Source organism: Hemitrygon akajei, chromosome 4 (assembly GCF_048418815.1).
Source record: "Hemitrygon akajei chromosome 4, sHemAka1.3, whole genome shotgun sequence".
NCBI lineage: Eukaryota > Metazoa > Chordata > Chondrichthyes > Myliobatiformes > Dasyatidae > Hemitrygon > Hemitrygon akajei.
In genome coordinates, this window is record NC_133127.1 from 51,107,997 (window position 1) to 51,127,891 (window position 19,895).

The window sequence follows — 19,895 nt, forward strand, 5'->3', positions numbered from 1 at the left end:
AATCGGTAACCAAGGAAATAAAGCTCTTACAATCAAAAAGAAATTTGCATTTCATATTGAAAATCAATACAAATGTTGATACCGAAAAATTGTAAATTAAACTACTGGAATTGGAGAATTTTACAGATATTTTAATCGCAGTGATATTGAGAAAGAAAATACAAGATTATTTAATTAATTTCCCTTTCAACAACTGTCAATATCACAAAGCAGTAAATTATGTATAATTACCCAGTGAACAATTGGTGTCTTAACTACAACTTGAAGACAGCCAACAAATTTGTAGAGACACATGACTTGTGTCCCACTGAATTATATATTGTGTTAGTGATCACTGCACATTATAATGTCAAACAGGTTACGCACACACTCTCGTTTGACTTCACTCCTGGTAACAAGCTATCAGCTATTTAGCCAATCAAAACTTCAGACTGGATCAATTATAGCAATGTTCATTGCCTAACAAGTTACTAAACATCCACAATATAAAAATAAATAAGATGCCTTCTATAACCTCCTCCACTGTCCTAATGGAGAACGTGCGGCAGCTAATTTGTATATAGGAAGATGATACACAGCAAACAAAATAAACTGCTTACCATTCTGTCTTAGATACTGGTTGAGAGTTACACACTCTCAAATGAGTTAGGAGACTAGGATGCAAGTCTGAGTCCAGACTGAGATCTGGAAAAAACTGATCTCAGCTCTCTTGCGGGTACCGGGAATGCTATGCTGTCAAATCTCCGTCTCTTGATTTAAACATTAAATGCGTACTCTTCTACAGGAGGAAATTGGCATCTTATCTTCAGATCATATCCTAAGATGCTACCAGTTCTATGTCATGAAGAATTTGACGAGATTTTGTATGTCAACAAAGACTCCTGCATTTTTTAAAAAAAAGATGTACTGTACATATATGGAGAACATTCTGACTGGTTGCATTTCAGACGGTTCCAATGCACACAATCTGCTGGGGGTTCTAGACTCAGCGAGCTCCATCGCAGGCAAAATTCTCCGAACTAGATGACATTCCCAAGAGGCAGTAAGGACCCTCGGCATCCAGAACATTCCGTTTCGTTACTTACATCAGAGAGTACCAAAGGCCTGAAGATCCACAATCAAAAACAGCTCCTTTCCATAGATAGACACTACGCCATTATTCTTTCTTTCCAACACTTATTTATTTTGAAATTTACGGCACAGTACTGCTGCCCAAAACAACTAATTTCACATCACATAAACGTGATAATAAAACTGATTCCGACTGTCTTGAGGAACAGAGACTGCTGCTTCCCCCACATGTAGGGCAGCGCAATCCAACTACAGCGACCACACTTGCAGTTAACACTCTTAACTAAATCCCTCTGCATCTAGTCTTCATACCCCCACTTTCCACAAATCCATCCAGTGATCATTGGTACCTGTTGTGCCCCCATCTCTATCCACCCACCCACCCACCCCACCCCCATCGTCTCACCAAGAACTCCATTCCCGCCCGGCCCCTGATGCGTACCCGCTCCTCCCCCGGTCAACCCCTTGCATTCTTGTCCTCCTCCCCAGGGCTGGACTATTCACCTCCAGCCATCGTCAGCGAGTTCACGCCGCCCACCATTAGCACTGACAGAGCGACAATCAGCGCGGCCACCAGGCCCAGGCTCAAGCCGACCACCTCCATTAGTTCTACCGCCTCGGTCCGGCTGCTCCAACGTCGTCCCTGTGCTCCGAGCGGCCGCAATAAATCACGCTCCCGAAACCCCCGTCTTCTGTCTTCAGCCGCCTTGCGCACTCGCCGCTTCATCCGTCGCCACTTCCGGTATCGGCTCCGCCTCGTGGGTCTTCTGAGGGGGCGGGGCTTCTGTTGGAACAAATCAGTCTGCAAGAGCGCGAAGGGCGTTCGTCATTCGGGGCGGGGCTTCGTGTGCTGGTCCATAGCGGGGCGTGGCATAGGCAAGAAGGTGCAACTGGGGCGGGACTTCGTGTGCATCGAATGAATGTATTAGAGCTCTGAGGGGGATCGTTTGCTTTATGAGTTGAAGTTGGAGAAAAGACAATAGGCGGACAATCCAAATAGCTGCAATTCTATAATTCTGAAAAAAATTGCTGGAAATGCCCAACAGGTGAAGTTGCATCTTTGGGAAGAGAAACAGATTTAACCTTTCAATTTGAAGACCTTTCTTCAGAGTACGGAAGGAGACACAAAAAGATAAAACTTCAGGGAGGGTAGATGTTAGTCCAATGTTTAGACTAAATCTCTTAATCATAATCTCCCCCAAAACTAAAATGCTTACCAATTTATCTTAATATCCTAATTCTTGAAAGCTTCAGCTATCATTCTTATAAATTTTAAGTAGTTTAAGCTGTTTGCCCTGTAAACCAATGAATAGAGAGAATGGGAGCACATCTCTGAAGAAGAACATTAGAACATGGGCATCATCAGGGTAGCAAGGTTTCTCTCATGGAATTGGCTTTTAATACAGGAAAAATAGAAAGAGTAGTCCTTTCTATCTCGTCCATTTTCTGTTATTCAATGAACACTTGAAATATTCATTATCCAACTTAATGGAGGTGAGGTTGAAGGTGACATTGTATGTATGACAACTCCAGCATGTTTTGCAAGACACTACTTCCTACAAAGCAAAACCCAATAGGAAGGGTAAGACGAAGGAACATATACCAATCCTCACAGAGGGGTCAGAAGTGGAGAGAGTGAGCAGTTTCAAGTTCCTGGGTGTCAGGATCTCTGAGGATCTAACCTAGTCCCAACATATCAACGTAGTTATAAAGAAGGCAAGATGGTGGTTATACTGTATTTCATTACGAGTTTGAAGAGATTTGGCTTGTCAACAAAAACTTCTATACATTTACAGTGGAGAGCATTCTGACAGGCTGCATCATTGACTGGTATGGGGGAGGTGGGGTGCTGCTACACAAGACCAAAAGAAGCGGCAGAGGGTTGTAAATCTAGTGAGCTCCATCTTGGGTATTAGCCTACAAAGTACCTAGGACATCTTCAAGGAGCAGTGTCTCAGAAAGGCAGACATTATTAAGGACCTCCAGCACCCAGGGGCATGCCCTTTTTTCACTGTTACCATCAGGTAGGAGATGCAGAAGCCTGAAGGCACACACTCAGCGATTCAGGAACAGCTTCTTCCCCTCTGCCATCCGATTCCTAACTGGACATTGAATCCTTGGACATTACCTCACTTTTTAAACATATATTACTTCTGTTTTTGCACAATTTTTAATCTATTCAATGTATGTATACTGTAATTTATTAATTATTATTTTTTTATTTTTTAAAAATCTGTATTGCATTGAACTGCTGCTGCTAAGTTAACAAATTTCACACCACATGCCGGTGATAATAAACCCGATTCTGATCCTGATTCTTCCTTTTGGCTCCATCATTCAAACACAAGGTAAAGGAATCCCACCAGGCCAAGGATGTTCACAGCAAATCAAGACCTCACCGGGATTCCACAAAATGTGTGGTATCTAAATGTGCAGTGAAAAGACCATGCAAATCACCCTCTAATTTCCTTTTGAAACATCCTATGGTATCTGCTTATCTTCCCTGAACCTCTGACAATCTGGACAATATTCCCAGATTTTGAATCTCCTCATAATAAAGATTCTTCTGGTGTTAGGCTAGTAAATTTCCCCTGCACTCTCTGCAAAGTTTTGACATCCCTTCTCATACTTTAATCTTATGATTTGAGTTTGAGTGCTCACGTGTTCAGACCAAATGGTATAAGGGCAGACTAAATAGTAAACTGAATACAATTCTTCTATCTTTCATAGAAACACAGAAAACCTACCTTTCATGAGACACTGCGTAAGCTGAATTAGTCTTCTTTGGAGCAGAAAAGACTGAAGGATGACTAGGATCAGATAAACAAAACTATGAGGGGTATATAGGGAGAGTAGATGGGGAGAAACTTAACCCTTGGCAGAGATATTCATATTCATGCATAGGTTTAAGTTAAGAGACAGGGGATTTAGAAAGTTTTTTTTACATAGAGGACAATTGAACTCTAAAATTCACAGGTTGAGGGGTAGTGGAATCAGGTATTCTCATATCATATAAGAGGTAAGTAGCACTGCATATGCATTTGAAGCACCACGTCATAGATCTTTAGAGGTCCAATGCTGAGAAATGGGATTAGCAGAGGTAGTTTTTGATGACCAGTCTGGTGGTCACATTGCTTCCACCTTGTATGACTCTCTGACGTAGTTAAAAATTTTAAACTGGTATCTCTCAACAGTTCAGGATAGGGCAGCCCATAGGTTTGGATTTCGAATTATATGGAGATTAAAAGTCAACATTTGATAATAGAAAGACAATATTTGTCCAACTGAATAATTATTGGTATGTGGATGGCTCTTGCTACAGTGCTTCATGCGACACAGAAGTTAACATGCAGATAAAAGCAACAATGAATATTGGCCTTCATGACTAAGGAATGGACTACAAATGTAGAGAAGACTTACTACTATTGTATAGGGGCTTGCTGAGACCACTTAGGGAAAAGTTGAATTTATAGTCACTGGCATTAATAGAAGGCAAGTGTCTTTGAGGGATACCGGGTTGATTGTTAGGATGAGAATAGATTACTGTGAGGATATCGGTTTTAGATTGAGGTGATTTTATTGAAATGTTCAAAATTCTTTGCAGCTTGGTGGGGTAGTTGCATGGATGATGCCACAGTCTCTAAGACCATAAGATATAGGAGCAGAATTAGGCCATTTGGCCCATTAAGTCTGTTCCACCATTTCATCGTGGCTGATCCATTTTCCCTCTCAGCACCAATCTCCTGCCTTCCACCCCCCCACCCCCCGTATCCATTCATGCCCTGACCAATCAAAAATCCATCAACCTCTGCCTTAAATATACATAAAGTCTTCGTTCCACAGCTGCCTGTGACAAATAATTACACAGATTCACCACTCTCTGGCTAAAGAAATTCTTCCTCAGCTCCATCGTAAAAGGACACCCCTCTAGTCTGAGTGTGTCCTCTGGTCCTAGACACCTCCATAATAGGAACCATCCTCTCCACATCCACTCTACCAAGGCCATTCACCATTCAATCTGTTTCAATTATGTCACCCCACATTCTTCTGAATTCCAGTGAATACAGGCCCAGAGCCATCATATGCTCTTCAGATGACAAGCCATTCAATCTTGGAATCATTTTTGAGAACCTCCTTTGAACCATCTTCAGTTTCAGCACATCCTTTCTAAGATAAAAGGCCCAAACCTGCTCACAATACTCCAAGTGAGACCTCACTAATGCTTTATGAAGTCCCAACATTACATCCTTATTTTTATATTCTAGTCCTCTTGAAATGAATGCTAACATCGCATTTCCATTTCTCAGCACAGTCTCCACTTGCAAATTAACCTTTAGAGAATCCTGCACAAGGATTCTCAAGTCCCTTTGTGCCTTTGTTTTTATATTTTGCTTTTATGTTGGCTTTGATTTATCTTGTTAACCACACTTGTACCTTCTTGCCTTTAGAAAATGTCTTCCTATTTAGTATGTATATATCCTGTGCCTTCTGAATTGCCTCCAAAAATTCCAGCCATTATTTTCCAATCAATTCTGGCCAACTCCTCTCTCATACCTCTGTAATTCCTTTTACACCACTATAATACTGATAATCTGACTTTAGCTTCACCTTCTCAAATTTCAGGGTGAATTCGATCATATTATGATCACTTTCCCTTCTGGGTTCTTTTACCTTAAACTCTCTCATCAATTCTGTTTCATTGCACCACACCCAATCTAGAATAGCTGATCCCCTAGTGGGCTCAACCATGAGCTGCTCTAAAAAGCCATCTCACAGGCATTCTAGAAATTCCCCCTCTTAGAATCCAGTACCAATCTGATTCTCCCAATCTACCTACATATTGAAATCCCCCATGACTATTCTAGCATTGCCCTTTGGGCATGCATTTTCTATCTCCCGTTGAAATTTGTAGACCACATCTTTACAACTCTTTGGGGGTCTGAATACAACTCCCATCAGGGCCTTTTTACGCTTGCAGTTCTTTAGCTCTGTCCATAATGATTCAACACCTTCTGATCCTGTATCACCTCTTTCTAATGATTTGATTTCATTTTTACCAACAGAGCAACATAGCTCCCTTTGCCTTCCTGCCTGTCCGTTCAATACAATGTGCATCCTTCAACATTAAGCTCCCAGCTATAATCTTCCTTTAGCCATGATTCAGTGATGCCTACAACATCTTACACGATAATCTGTACCTGGCTACATTCATCTACCTAAGTTGCGACCAGTGACAGTGTCATAAACATGTAAATACATGAGAAATAAAATCAGGAGGAAGACAGTAGGCCTCTCAAAGATCATGCCTGGTTATTTTACATTACCTCAGCACCACTTTGTTGTACTAACCCTTTGTTCATTGACTCCCTTAATGTTCATAAATTTACCAATCTCTGTCTTAGATATAATCAGTGTCTGAGTTTTCTCATTCCTCTTGGGCAAAAATATACATAATTCTTGTCAATGCTGATGGCTGGACGGCTTAGTTGAAAGCATCTGCCCTGCTGTAGCAGCCAGAGAGACGACAAGTATCCCATCAGGCCCTGAGAGGACTCTCTGTTGATGAGAAAGAGATGTTGGGAAACAAGAACAAAGAAGCAGTTAAGGTCACATGATGCAGATTCACTCAGTGCCAGCATGAGAAAGTAGCAGAGACAGATTTACAGCCCTGCAAACTATCTCACAGTGAGCCACCCACAGAACAAAACACACAAATGGGAGTATTTTGAAATCTGACAATTTGTGGAAGGAATGGTCAAATAAATTGCAAAAGGCACAGAATAAATAAGGAACCAAATGGTCAAGGTTATTGTGGAATGGCATTAGCAGGAATTTGAATGGGTTAACAGAAACATATTTGTACGGATAAGGGAGTGGATATGTGACTACAAATCTAGGATCTATGGGAGGCTGAGCAATTAAATGCTGTCAGAAAACAGATGTGAAGGAAATAGAAGTGAAGTAAAAGAGATGACTGAATGTGAATAACAAAGAAAGCTTTTCAAAGACTCAAAGCAAAACCTCATACGTATAAGGATTGTTGAAGACATCAGGAGCAGTGACTGCAGAGACCAACAAATGCAAAACCTTGAGTCAGGTTCTCAGAAAAGAACTCAACAACATCGAACCCTGGTCAACAGTGGCATAGTATCTGAATACAAATATAGGTTTTGTTAAGTTATTGAAGTACATGAAAGAGTTGCATAACTAAAAGAGTTATGAAACAAGTTAATGAGTCTGGTTTGAAACCATGTGGTGAATCATTAAATTGTTTGAAATAATTGCGTTAATAAAGTAGTTGTTAGGTAAGTCCTGACGAAGGGTCTCAGCCCAAAACGTCGACAGCGTTTATAGATGCTGCCTGGCCTGCTGTGTTCCACCAGCATTTTGTGTGTGTTGTTGTTAGATAAGCTGTTGTCTGGTGTGTTTTGTCATGTGCTGCAATTAAATGGTAACATCATTAAAGCCCAGAAGAATGTACTCTATATGTTTTAATCAAGTCATCTGTCAAGTCTGGAGAGTTCAAGCCTGGTGTGCTTAACTTCTCCTTTTAATACAACCTTACCAACCTAGGAAACAGTCTGGTGTACACGTTTTCAAAAGTATATAATTACTTCCACATGAGTGTTTTATGTAAAAAGCAGTTTATCCACTTGGTGTGATTCATAGTTTACACATAATTTTAACTGAATATAGAGGCATGGGAGGACTGGGCTGTTGATCACGGGCGGGGAAATGTTCTGGGGTGTGCACGGAGAAGCAGAGTGGAGTTAACAAGAGTTACCTAACAACAATACTTACAGAAAGAGCAGAAGAGTCCTACGGTGTGGCAACACCAGGGGACATTGCGGTGGTTAGAATGCGTACGTGTCTAATGAAGTCCAGGCAGAGGGATAACAATCAGATGGAAATGGGAGAATGCAGGGAAGGTGTGGATGCAATGGGAGTCCCAGTTCATGGGTGTTTTGTGGAGCACAGTGAGAGTAATACCATTGGGCATGACAATACTGTGGAAAGGACTGAGTGAAAAAGTATGTTATAGTATGGAATCAGGCCTATCAGCCCACTGGATTCATGCTAGCCACTAACCATTTAAATTAACATCCACATTCATCACATTAAATTTTTCTCAGCACCCTGCTTTCTCCACCTCCGTACATGCTGGGGGAAATTTACAATGGTCAGTTAACCAACCAACCTACGGCTTGGCACGCAGAAGGAAATCAGAGCACGTGAAGAAAATCCATGCATGGTCACAAGGAGGCCATGCAAACTCCTCACAGACAGCCAGGGTTAGGATTAAACCCATGTCTCTGCCACGGCAAGGCAGCAGCTCTTCTAGATGCACCACTGTGTCATCTCAAAGTCCTGATGGAAGTGGAAGAAGGAGGAATTCAGTTGCAGGCTCTGGATATAGTATGTTGAGCGGTGTGATAATCGGTAATCAGACATCAAAGGGTTGGACATGAGCTGAGTGGGAGAGGGGCATTGGCTTAATATGTCACAAGGTCTGATCATGTATAGAGGATAAGGGTCTGTGGATATAATAGCTGTTGGACGGAGTGGAGAAACATCACAGTTGTCAGTTAAGAGAGAACATTAGATTCCTGTGCAATCTTTAATGGATAAGATTAGGCCTATCTTCATGCAATTAAGACGACAAAAATTGGGTGTCAGAATTACTCAATCTTTGCCTTGTCCTGTAATGACAGAGTCAGTTTGTATTGAAGGGAGTTTATCTGAGGTGAATTACAGCATTCTCAAGAGGAAGATCACATAATTTATTATAATTCATGTAACATCTGACTGTGAATACCAAACAAGTCCGACTCCTGTATTAGTGAATCATAAACAGCTTTGTAAGTCTTCACAACGTTCAGTATTGATGGTCGAAGCTGTGGCTTATTTTTCTTGCAGTCTTGATGCAACTGAAACAAATGAAGTCTGACCACATCACTTCCTCCAACTTGGCCCAGCAAAAAGTCTGTGACATCCGGAACCTTCCAAATATCTGTTTTCTCATCATATGGAGGCATGAGGTCATCAGAAAATGGAAACTTGTCACCAAATGGCCAAAGCTGCTCTGGAGCCACAAAGTCACCATGTAACTGCCGGGTACCACATTTAATTAAAACACCAGCACTTCGATTCACTAGTGGAAGGGCATCCAGATCATTGGCTATCACATGCAGATTCGTTGTCAACAAATACTGAGACAAGGTCTTTGTCAGGTCATTGGAGTCACACATAACACGGGTACCCAATGGGCTGTTGTGCAAATAATGCAGAAAATTCACGTATTCAAGGGCTAAGTGGAATCGAACTTCCCATGTATCAAATTCTCTGTGCTCCTCCTGTTGCAAAACAGAATTAACATTGACTAGCGATCCTAGTGGGTGATACTCCGTGAGGATAGTGGCATCCTCCTCACAAAATCCCAGCAGCTGAACCACGTATGAACTCTGCAAGCCTTTCAGCATCTCTAATCCATGAAGGAAGTCATCACTGAATTCAGAGGCAGCAAGTCGAGAGAGAGTCACTTTGTTTCCCCTCCAGTATGCAAGCAAAACCTGCAGATTAAACAGGGGCAGCGGCAAATATATATGATCGACAATGTTTCTGAGATTTAAATACAGATATTAATTATAGCAGGTCAATGGTACTAGGCACAATAACTGTTCAGCATGGACTAAATGGGCTGAAGGTCCTTTCTCTGTGCCGTATATGACTCTATATATTAATTTCCTTTAGGAACTATTTATCCTCATGATGAAAACTTCCATACATTCCAGTTCTCTATCTTTATGGCACAGAGCCATGCTGTATATGAACTCTGCATTCTGTGAACTCTGTTTCCTGGCAGTTTCCTCATTTCCTTTCCCCCAGCATTAATCAATCTGCCTTCACCTATCTTAGCCATAAGCTTTCAAATTCACTTTATAAACCTCAGTACCACTCTCGATTTCCTTTACTCCTTTACTCTCCGTATACCCATGACTGTGTTGTCACCCACAGCTCCACTCTGCTAATTAAATTTGCTAACAACACTACACTGACTGGCCTAATCTCAAATAATAATGAGGCAGCCTACAGAGAAGAAGCCATCACCCTGACACAGTGGTGTCAAGAAAACAACCTCTCCCTCAATGTTGCATAAACAAAGGAGCTGGTTATGGACTACTGGAGGAATGGAGACAGGCTAACCCTTATAGAAATTAATGGTCTATGGTTGAGAGGGTGAACAGCTTCAAGTTCATCAGCATAATCACCGAGGATCTCACATGGTCTGTACACACCATCTGTGTGGTGGGAAAGGCGCAACAGCGCCTCTTTCACCTCAGACGGTTGAGGAAGTTTGGTATGGCCCCCCAAATTCTAAGAACTTTCTATAGGGGCACGATTGAGAGCATCCTGACTGGCTGCATCATTGCCTCGTATGGGAACTGTACTTCCCTCAATCACAGCACTCTGCAGAGAGTATTGCGGACAGCCCAGTGAATATGTAGATGTGAACTTCCCACTATTCAGGATATTTTCTAGGACATGTGTGTAAAAAAGGCCCGAAGGAGCATTGGAGACCCGAGTCACCCCAACCACAAACTGTTCCAGCTGTTACCATGCAGGAAAGGTACCGCAGCATAAAAACCAGGATCAACAGGCTCTGGAACAGCTTCTTCCATCAGGCCATCAGACTGATTAATTCATGCTGATGCAATTGTATTTCTATGTTATATTGACTATCCTGTTGTACATAACATTTATTATAAATTACCATGATTGCACATTGCACATTTAGACAGAGACGTAACGTAAAGATTTTTACTCCTCATGTATATGAAGAGTGTAAGTAATAATGTCAATTCAATTCAATTCAGCCCTACCTTCTTGGTCACTCTTCCTAGTGATTCCTACTTTGGTTTGGTATCAATATTTTTGCCCAGTTGCATTCTTGTGAATTGTCTTGGCCTGTTTTACACCATTAAAGGCTCTGTATAATTCAAAGCAGTTATTCCATTAATGTGTGCACCTAAATGGTTTAGCCAGGGACTGTTCAAATCAACCAAAGCAACAGAAATCACCCATCTCTGTCTCCTTTGAATTGGAACAGCCAAATAACCTTTAACAATCCTTTTAAAATTAGTCTTAGTTTCATCTTTACCACAAATCCTATGTCTTATGCTTTTGTTTTACATAAATTGACTTAATTGCTCTGTGAAAATTGCCCAATTAGTCTGATGGGAGACCAATAAACTGCAGATGCTGAGATCTGGAGCAAGATGCTACAGATTCAGTCGATGTTTCATGTCAAGAGCCTTCATTTGAACTGAAAGTTTAGAGGGGAGATAGCCATATAAAGGGGTGAGTGAAAGTGGGGGAGAAGGCTGGCAAGCAATAGATGGATGTAAAATAAGAAGCATGAGTCCACTCTGCCCCCCTCCTTTGGCCTATTCCATCTTTTTCTTCTTTTGTCTATCACCCCTCCTCATCTGGATCCATGCTCGCTTGTGTCCAGCCCTTTCACCACCTTTTTGTTAAAATACTGGTTATCTCCCCGCTATCTTTCAGTCCAGATGAAGTTAAGTCCAAGATGTTGACTGTTAATTCTGCTAAAGAAAAGCTACCTAACCAGCTGAGTTCCTCCAACATCTTGTATGTCAGTTTGACAGGAAGCAATGATTGTTGTGTAAACACCCACCCAGCAATAACAACTCAGGACCAGATCACCCAGCCTAACTGGGTGTTTTTGCTCCAGAAGACTCTCTTCTCACCTTTTATTTCTTTAAAGTTATCTGAATATCTTGGCCTGTACTGCATCTCTTTCCTGCCAGCCTCCAACATCACATGCTAGAAGATTGCATCCATGAAACATCCATTTGTACAGTTGGATTTAACAAGTTGGTACAAATATCAGGAACTGAAAGTTCTCCAAATTACATCTTAACCTTAACTGAATGAAATGAAAATTGGGCACCACTAATTAGAGCGTAACGTGTTTCCAATTTTAAAAATACTTGGCTCATTCAGTATTTAGTGAGAAGTTAACATACAGAATGCAAAAGGTGGCTGATACAATAAATAGATTTGTAGTAAAACTCATTTCTTTCTATTTATGACTGATCTTGGGTTCTCAAATTTCTCAGGGCACAATCTCACGATCTCCAAAGTGTTGGAGACAGTGTTGGTATATTACAGAAAAATAGACTTGTATTTCCATTGATCCTTATGCAATAGTCTAGAGTGGCAAAATGCCACAGTCAGTCATAGTTCTGAAGTTCCACAAATGATACAGCCTATTTACTTATAAGTAGGTGTGATGAAGATGACCATGGCAGGTAATCAGTTTTAATGATTTTGTGAGAAATGAAAATTGGTCAGAACATGGTCCAATTTCACACTTCCAAAAAAACACACGGGCTTTTTTAAAGTCTGGCGGTATACAAGGTCTTGGTTTCACAGCTCACCTTCAGGACCATACACATGAATCAGTTTGAATTATGCCTTGATCCAACACCATCAGCAAGTTAGATATATGTTTACAGATCCTCATGCCTACAACAACAGTATTATTTTCTGTTTATGTACTGCAGTTTTATTATGCTTAGTAAGGCCATTATCTAGTCGATCTAGTCCGATGCCTGCAGTTACAGGTCAGTATATGAGTTCACTTTTGGGCCTGATTACAAGTGAACAATGAAGAGCCAACTGTTAGACAGCTGACAGGCAGTGAGAATATAGGAGTTTCCATGGAACCAAGCTGGATCTGAGCACTGAGGAAAGGGAGAGAATGAGAGAGCATCATTCTAAAGCAGGGAACACTGAGCTCTCAGCAGGGTGTGAGGCTATTTACTTGTGGGATTATAAGGAAAGACATTCATGCTGCTTCTGTCTCAGAAATATTCAACGGCCCTTATTTTGGCACAGTCTATAGCAATCCCTGTAAGGAACAAATAGTTAAACTCTGCCAAAGTTAGGGCTAATGGATGGAGTAATCTCATGACACACTGCATTGGATTGGAATCTTACGACATGTAGAATTCTCCTTAAATGTTAAATAAGCTTCCTATCAGTTTTGGGAAATGGTCCAAACAGGCCTTCAAAAGTAGAATTAGACAGGTTTTACAGAGGCAGGTCTTTCATCTGAACAGGTGGAAAGAAGTAAATCACACCTAGCCTAAATAGTGATATTATCACCTTGAAGCAAATCTAGTCACAAACCCAAGACTTGGGCCCATACCCAGGTTTGACATTTCAGTGTGGCTCAGTATTATCAATGCAGTCTTTCAGATGAGCCAGAAGAAACCCTGACTGATTTTCATCTCTTAACCAATCTCATTAAAACATATTCCATATCTATTTTTGCATTGCTGTTTATAGGCTCTTTGTAAACACAAATTAATTGCCATCTTCCAATTATAATAAAAGCACATTTGAAATTTAATTGACTGAAACCTTCGAAAGGTGACAGATCATGAAATGTTCTGAAAACGTACATTATTCTTTCTAAACGAATCACAAAATCTAAATGCTTCACTCCCTTTGACAACTGTTCACCAAATTTGAAAACAAAAATAACACTGATCTAAATGAAGAGAAATGAAAAATCAGATGAATATAGAGTCCCACCTGCTTGACAGCACCTTGTCCAATTGGTTCCACCACAGTAACCTCGGTCTGTATCATTTCACAGGATAACCAAGGGAAGCAATCTTTCATTCCTCCCAGCCAGAAGTAGCCAGGTGGGCAGTTATCTGTTGTCCTGTCTAATGGTCTTCTCAACCAACTCAATGCATCTAAAAGTTCATTTCTGAAGATCATGGTGACTGTAAAGACGGCAGCAATAAGGGATACAAGGCACAGGGTCATCTTCTGTCTTACTGAAGACCCATGAATACCAGTCGTTGTCATCTGCATTTTCCTGTACAAAGGTTCACAATGAAAAAGTCTGGTTCAGCAATCTTTCCCTAACTCTAAACTCAAAGCTGCTGTTGAATTGGTAGTGAGTCGGTTACTTAGTTGCAAGGCTGAGGAGTGCACAGTGGATCAAACATGATCTAACTATAAATGGGGAAATCAATGTTCTGTGGGATGAATGACTCCTCTTTATCAATTCCTGAGCCAGTTTTTAAAGTGTGTATTCAAGACTTCAGTGAGCTCCAACTCCCCCACCCCCTCCATTTAACAACAATAAGTCGAGAGCTCACCAGAGCACGTGGATCAGGGTTGACAACTCTGATTATATCCATTTGTTGTTTTATCACATTATCTCTGTAAAAACTGTTTCTCCCAAATCCCAATTCTTTCAATAATTAATAAACTGTAGTCAAGGAAAATTAAAAACACAAGAGATTCTACAGATGCTAGAAATCCAGAGCAATACACACAAATTGTTTGAGGAAATCAGTAGGTCAGGCAGCATCTATAGAAATGAATAAATAGTCAATGTTTTGGGTCGAGACTCTTCATCAGGACTGGAAAGGAAGGTGCCAGAATAAGAAGGTGGGCCTGTGGAAAGAAAGCAAGCTAAAAGGTGATAGGTGAAACCAGATAGGTGGGGGAGGCGAGATGAAATAAGAAGCTGGAAAGTAATAATTGGAAAAGGTAAAGGGCTGATGAAGAAGAAATCTGATAGGAAAGGAAAGTGAACCATGGGAGAAAGGGAAGGAGGAAGGGCACTGGGAGAGGTGATAGCCAGGTGAAGAAAAGAGATAAGAGGCTAGATTGGGGAATAGAAAAGGGTAGGGGAAGGGGAAGAACAAAATTACCAGAAGTTGGAGAAATCAATGTTCATGCCATTAGGATGGCGGCTACCTAGACAGAATATGATGTGTTGTTCTTCCAACCTGAGGGTGACCTCATCATGGCAGAAGAGGCCATTGACCAATGTGTCGGAATGGAAATGGGGATAGAAATTAAAATGGTTGGCCACCAGGAAATCACGCTTTTTGCAGATGGAGTGGAGTTGTTCGACAAAGTGGTCCTCCAATTTATGTCGGGTCTCAGCAATGTCGAAGAGGCAATATCAGGAGCACCGGATATAGTAAACCCACAGATGAAGTGTTGCCTCACCTGAATGGAGATGAAGGAGGAGGTGAATGGGCAGGTGTAGCATTTCTGTCACTTGCAGGGATACGTGCCAGGAGGGAGATTAGTGGGGCAGGACAAATGGACAAGGGAATTATGGAGGGAGTGATCCCTGTGGAAAGCAGAGATTGGGAGGGAAGTAAAGATGTGTTTGGTGGTAAGGTCCCCTTGAAGTTGATGGAAGCTGCAGAGAATGATGTGTTGGATGCAAAGTCTTGTGGGGTGGCAGGTGAGGACAAGGGAAACTATCCATGTTGAGATTGGGTACATGGATGTCTGGGAAATGGAGGAGATACAAGTGAGAACAGCATCAAGGGGGGAGGAAGGGAAATATCATTCTTTGAAGAAGGAGGACACCTCTGATGTCCTGTAAAGGAAAGCATCATCCTGGGAACAAATGTGGCAGAGATGAAGGAACTAAGAAAAGGGAACAGCATTTTTATAGGAGACCAGGTGGGAAGCGCTATAATCAAGATACCCAGTAGGTTTATAGAAGATATTAATAGACAGTTTGTCTCCAGATGTAGAGACAGAGAGATTGAAAAAGGGAAGCGATTTGTCAGAAATAGACAAGTGAATTTAAGGACAGGGTGGAAGTTGGAGACAAAGTTGATGAAATTGACAAGCTCAACGTGGGTGGATGAAGCAGCACCAATGCAATTAGGGACCATTACTAGAGAAAATTTGGCACATGGACAATTACATGTAGCCAACAGAAAGGTAACCATTGCTGGGGCCCATACAGGTTGCCCGTGGGTTCAACTGAGATTGGAAAAAGTGGGAGGAGCCAAAAGAGAAATTCTTGAGGGTGAGGACCAGTTTTGCCATACGAAGGAGGGTTGTGGTGTAGGGGAACTGATCGGGTCTGTAATCAAGAAAAAAGCAGAGAGCTTTAAGGACTTCTTGATGGGGGATAGAGGGACTGAGCATCCATCTTGAAAATGAGGCTAGAGAAATGAAAGCTGTTGGGGAGATGTGAAGTACCATGGATGTAGGTGGGAAAGGACTGTACTAAGTGGGATAGAATAGAGTCAAGCTATGTGGACACAAGTTCTATGGGGCAGGAGCAGGCAGAAACAATAGGCTTACCCAGACAGTCAGGTTTGTGGATCTTGGGTAGGAGGTAAACATTTTCTTTCCATTGCTCCTGATTTACTTACAGAATGTCCAGATATTTGATTAATCCCAGAAGATTTCTAGACATTTTGTTTCAGTAGAACTCTCTTGCTTCTTAGAACTATAGTCTCCAGTTCATGGCTGATGGCGGGAGTCAAGTTGGGCAGGGAGTACAGAGATATCATCTTTTCATTAACCTGATGCTTGGCCTACTTTCTCAGGCAAATGTACAAGGTTCTGACACTATTCTGAAGAAAAGGAAAGGCTTTTATATATGACCCCTGGTCAATATTTATCAGTGAATCAACATTATTGAAAAGAGATCATCTACTCAAATTGTGTTCTTGCAGTGCATAAAACAGCTTATATATGTCAAAATAAGGCAGTGAATATTTAGATAATTTGTAAAGAGTGGCAAAAGGTTAAAACCTGGAGATCTGAAGTAGAATCTTGGCTCTTGTCCAATTGATTCTGACGATGGAATATAAAGTATATAAAAACATGAGGTCATCCACCTCAGTAGCCAAAACAGAGAAGCTGAGTATTTTTTAAAACGGTGATAGATTGGAAAATGTTAATCTTCAATGGACCTAGGTGTCCTTATGCAAAACTCACTTAAGGTTAACATGCAAGATGCAGCAAGGGAAATTGATTACGGGATTACAGATGTCATATTCCTCAATGTACTTATGTATGGAACGAAATGCCTGGATGATACATAAAGCTATTCACTGTATCTTGTCAATAAACCAAAACCGATTATGTGGGGCCTCTATGATAGAATTTTGTGTATAGTTTTTGCCTACTCACTTAAAATAGAATATATTTGCCTCTGAGGCAGCACAACATAGATTAACAAGATTAGTTCCTGAGGTGATGGGTTTGCATGGGGGCGGTGGGGTGTAGATTCAATAGACTAAGCCTGGTCTCATTGCGACTTTTGTATTGGCTTCCACAGCAGCGGGGATGTTTTCCCTGTTCAGGAGTCTAGAACCGAGGGGATCAGTCTCAGAATAAGAGATAGGACATTTAGGACTGAGGTGACTGGAAATTTATTCATGCAGTGGTTGCTGAGCCGTCTGTCTGGAGGAAAATGGGAGCTCATTCAACTTGTTCACTCTGGTTATTGAGAGAATCAGGTGATGGGGCACAGTGCAGGGACATGGAGATGAATGAGAGAGATCAGCCATGATCTGGAGAGATGGCCGAGCAGGCTCGAAGAACAAGATGGCCTACTCCTGTTCCCATGTAGATGAGATGATGTCCGAGCCGCCACTGGACGGTGCTGTCCCGGTGCCCAACGCAGCCCGAGGCCGCCAAACCACTGTAATCAAAGGCCTCCCCGGCCCCTGCCCGTGCCCCGGCTCCATACCTGCGCGACTGAGGATTCACCGTGGTTCCCCGGGTAACGCCGCCGCTCAGCGGCTCCAACAGCACCCGCGGCCGCGGCGAACGGCAGACGCGCTCTCAGAGAGGTGGCGGTGTCACAGAAACAGGCAGATCCAGGCGGCTGCATACAGTCGTGAAAAGAGTAACAGACAGAGAAAGAGAGAGAGAGAGAAGGCAGTCAGAGAGAGGGAGAGAGAGAGAGAGAGGCAATGTCAGAGAGAGAGAGGGAGAGAGAGAGGGGCAATGTCAGAGAGAGGGAGAGAGAGAAGGCAATGTCAGAGAGAGAGAGGGAGAGAGAGAGGGGCAATGTCAGAGGGAGAGAGAGAAGGCAATGTCAGAGAGAGAGGGAGAGAGAGAGGCAATGTCAGAGAGAGGGAGAGAGAGGGAGGCAATGTCAGAGAGAGAGAGGGAGAGAGTGACAGAGAGGGAGGCAATGTCAGAGAGAGGGAGAGAGAGTGACAGAGAGGGAGGAAGAAGGCAATGTCAGAGAGAGAGGGAGAGAGAGAGGCAATGTCAGAGAGAGGAAGAGAGGGAGGCAATGTCAGAGAGAGAGAGGGAGAAAGAGAAGGCAATGTCAGAGAGAGAGAGGGAGAGAGAGGGGCAATGTCAGAGAGAGGGAGAGAGAGAAGGCAGTCAGAGAGAGAGGGAGAGAGAGAGAGGCAATGTCAGAGAGAGAGAGGGAGAGAGAGAGGGGCAATGTCAGAGAGAGGAAGAGAGGGAGGCAATGTCAGAGAGAGAGAGGGAGAGAGAGAGAAGGCAATGTCAGAGAGAGAGAGAGAGAAGGCAGTCAGAGAGAGAGGGAGAGAGAGAGAGAGGCAATGTCAGAGAGAGAGAGAGGGAGAGAGAGAGGGGCAATGTCAGAGAGAGGGAGAGAGAGAAGGCAATGTCAGAGAGAGAGAGGGAGAGAGAGAGGGGCAATGTCAGAGAGAGGGAGAGAGAGAAGGCAATGTCAGAGAGAGAGGGAGAGAGAGAGGCAATGTCAGAGAGAGAGAGAGTGACAGAGAGGGAGGGAGAAGGCAATGTCAGAGAGAGAGAGAGGGAGAGAGAGAGAGGCAATGTCAGAGAGAGGGAGAGAGAGGGAGGCAATGTCAGAGAGAGAGAGGGAGGCAATGTCAGAGAGAGGGAGAGAGTGACAGAGAGGGAGGCAATGTCAGAGAGAGGGAGAGAGAGTGACAGAGAGGGAGGAAGAAGGCAATGTCAGAGAGAGAGGGAGAGAGAGAGTGGCAATGTCAGAGAGAGGAAGAGAGGGAGGCAATGCCAGAGAGAGAGAGGGAGAGAGAGAAGGCAATGTCAGAGAGAGAGGGAGAGAGAGAGGCAATGTCAGAGAGAGAGAGAGTGACAGAGAGGGAGGGAGAAGGCAATGTCAGAGAGAGGGAGAGAGAGGGAGGCAATGTCAGAGAGAGAGAGGGAGAGAGTGACAGAGAGGGAGGCAATGTCAGAGAGAGGGAGAGAGAGTGACAGAGAGGGAGGAAGAACGCAATTTCAGAGAGAGAGGGAGAGAGAGAGGCAATGTCAGAGAGAGGAAGAGAGGGAGGCAATGTCAGAGAGAGAGAGGGAGAGAGAGAAGGCAATGTCAGAGAGAGGGAGAGAGAGGGAGACAATGTCAGAGAGAGAGAGGGAGAGAGTGACAGAGAGGGAGGCAATGTCAGAGAGAGAGGGAGAGAGTGACAGAGAGGGAGGCAATGTCAGAGAGAGGGAGAGAGAGTGACAGAGAGGGAGGAAGAAGGCAATGTCAGAGAGAGAGAGGGAGAGAGAGAGGCAATGTCAGAGAGAGGAAGAGAGGGAGGCAATGTCAGAGAGAGAGAGGGAGAGAGAGAAGGCAATGTCAGAGAGAGAGAGAGGGAGAGAGAGAGGGGCAATGTCAGAGAGAGGGAGAGAGAGAAGGCAATGTCAGAGAGAGAGGGAGAGAGAGAGGCAATGTCAGAGAGAGAGAGTGACAGAGAGGGAGGGAGAAGGCAATGTCAGAGAGGGAGAGAGGGAGGCAATGTCAGAGAGAGGGAGAGAGAGGGAGGCAATGTCAGAGAGAGAGAGGGAGAGAGTGACAGAGAGGGAGGCAATGTCAGAGAGAGGGAGAGAGAGTGACAGAGAGGGAGGAAGAAGGCAATGTCAGAGAGAGAGGGAGAGAGAGAGAGGCAATGTCAGAGAGAGGAAGAGAGGGAGGCAATGTCAGAGAGAGAGAGGGAGAGAGAGAGGGGCAATGTCAGAGAGAGGGAGAGAGAGAAGGCAGTCAGAGAGAG

At 43.0% G+C, this 19,895-nt stretch overlaps 2 protein-coding genes across 4 annotated transcripts in view; both read right to left on the reverse strand.

Moving 5' to 3' along the window:
* hgsnat (heparan-alpha-glucosaminide N-acetyltransferase) overlaps positions 1-1,816 on the reverse strand; it is a 56,430-nt gene extending 54,614 nt beyond the window's left edge. Inside the window, exon 1 of one of the 2 annotated variants that reach the window (XM_073042571.1) lies at positions 1,576-1,816. In XM_073042571.1, coding sequence (XP_072898672.1) covers positions 1,576-1,798 — 223 coding nt within the window. In that variant the 5' untranslated portion in view covers positions 1,799-1,816. The remainder of the gene's footprint in view (positions 1-1,575) is intronic. The other variant, XM_073042572.1, reaches the window with a different exon arrangement.
* A 6,973-nt stretch (positions 1,817-8,789) lies between these two features.
* pomk (protein O-mannose kinase) lies at positions 8,790-17,838 on the reverse strand. 2 transcript variants are annotated; one of them, XM_073042574.1, is made up of 3 exons: positions 17,642-17,838; positions 13,696-13,987; positions 8,790-9,641 (listed from the first exon to the last, which is right to left on the reverse strand). In XM_073042574.1, the coding sequence occupies exons 2-3, from the start codon at positions 13,981-13,983 to the stop codon at positions 8,856-8,858; spliced, it is 1,074 nt and encodes a 357-aa protein (XP_072898675.1). In that variant the 5' UTR covers positions 13,984-13,987; positions 17,642-17,838; the 3' UTR covers positions 8,790-8,855. The 2 variants fall into 2 exon arrangements, with proteins under 2 accessions (XP_072898675.1, XP_072898677.1); XM_073042576.1 differs by lacking the exon at positions 13,696-13,987.
* Positions 17,839-19,895: the final 2,057 nt, after the last annotated feature.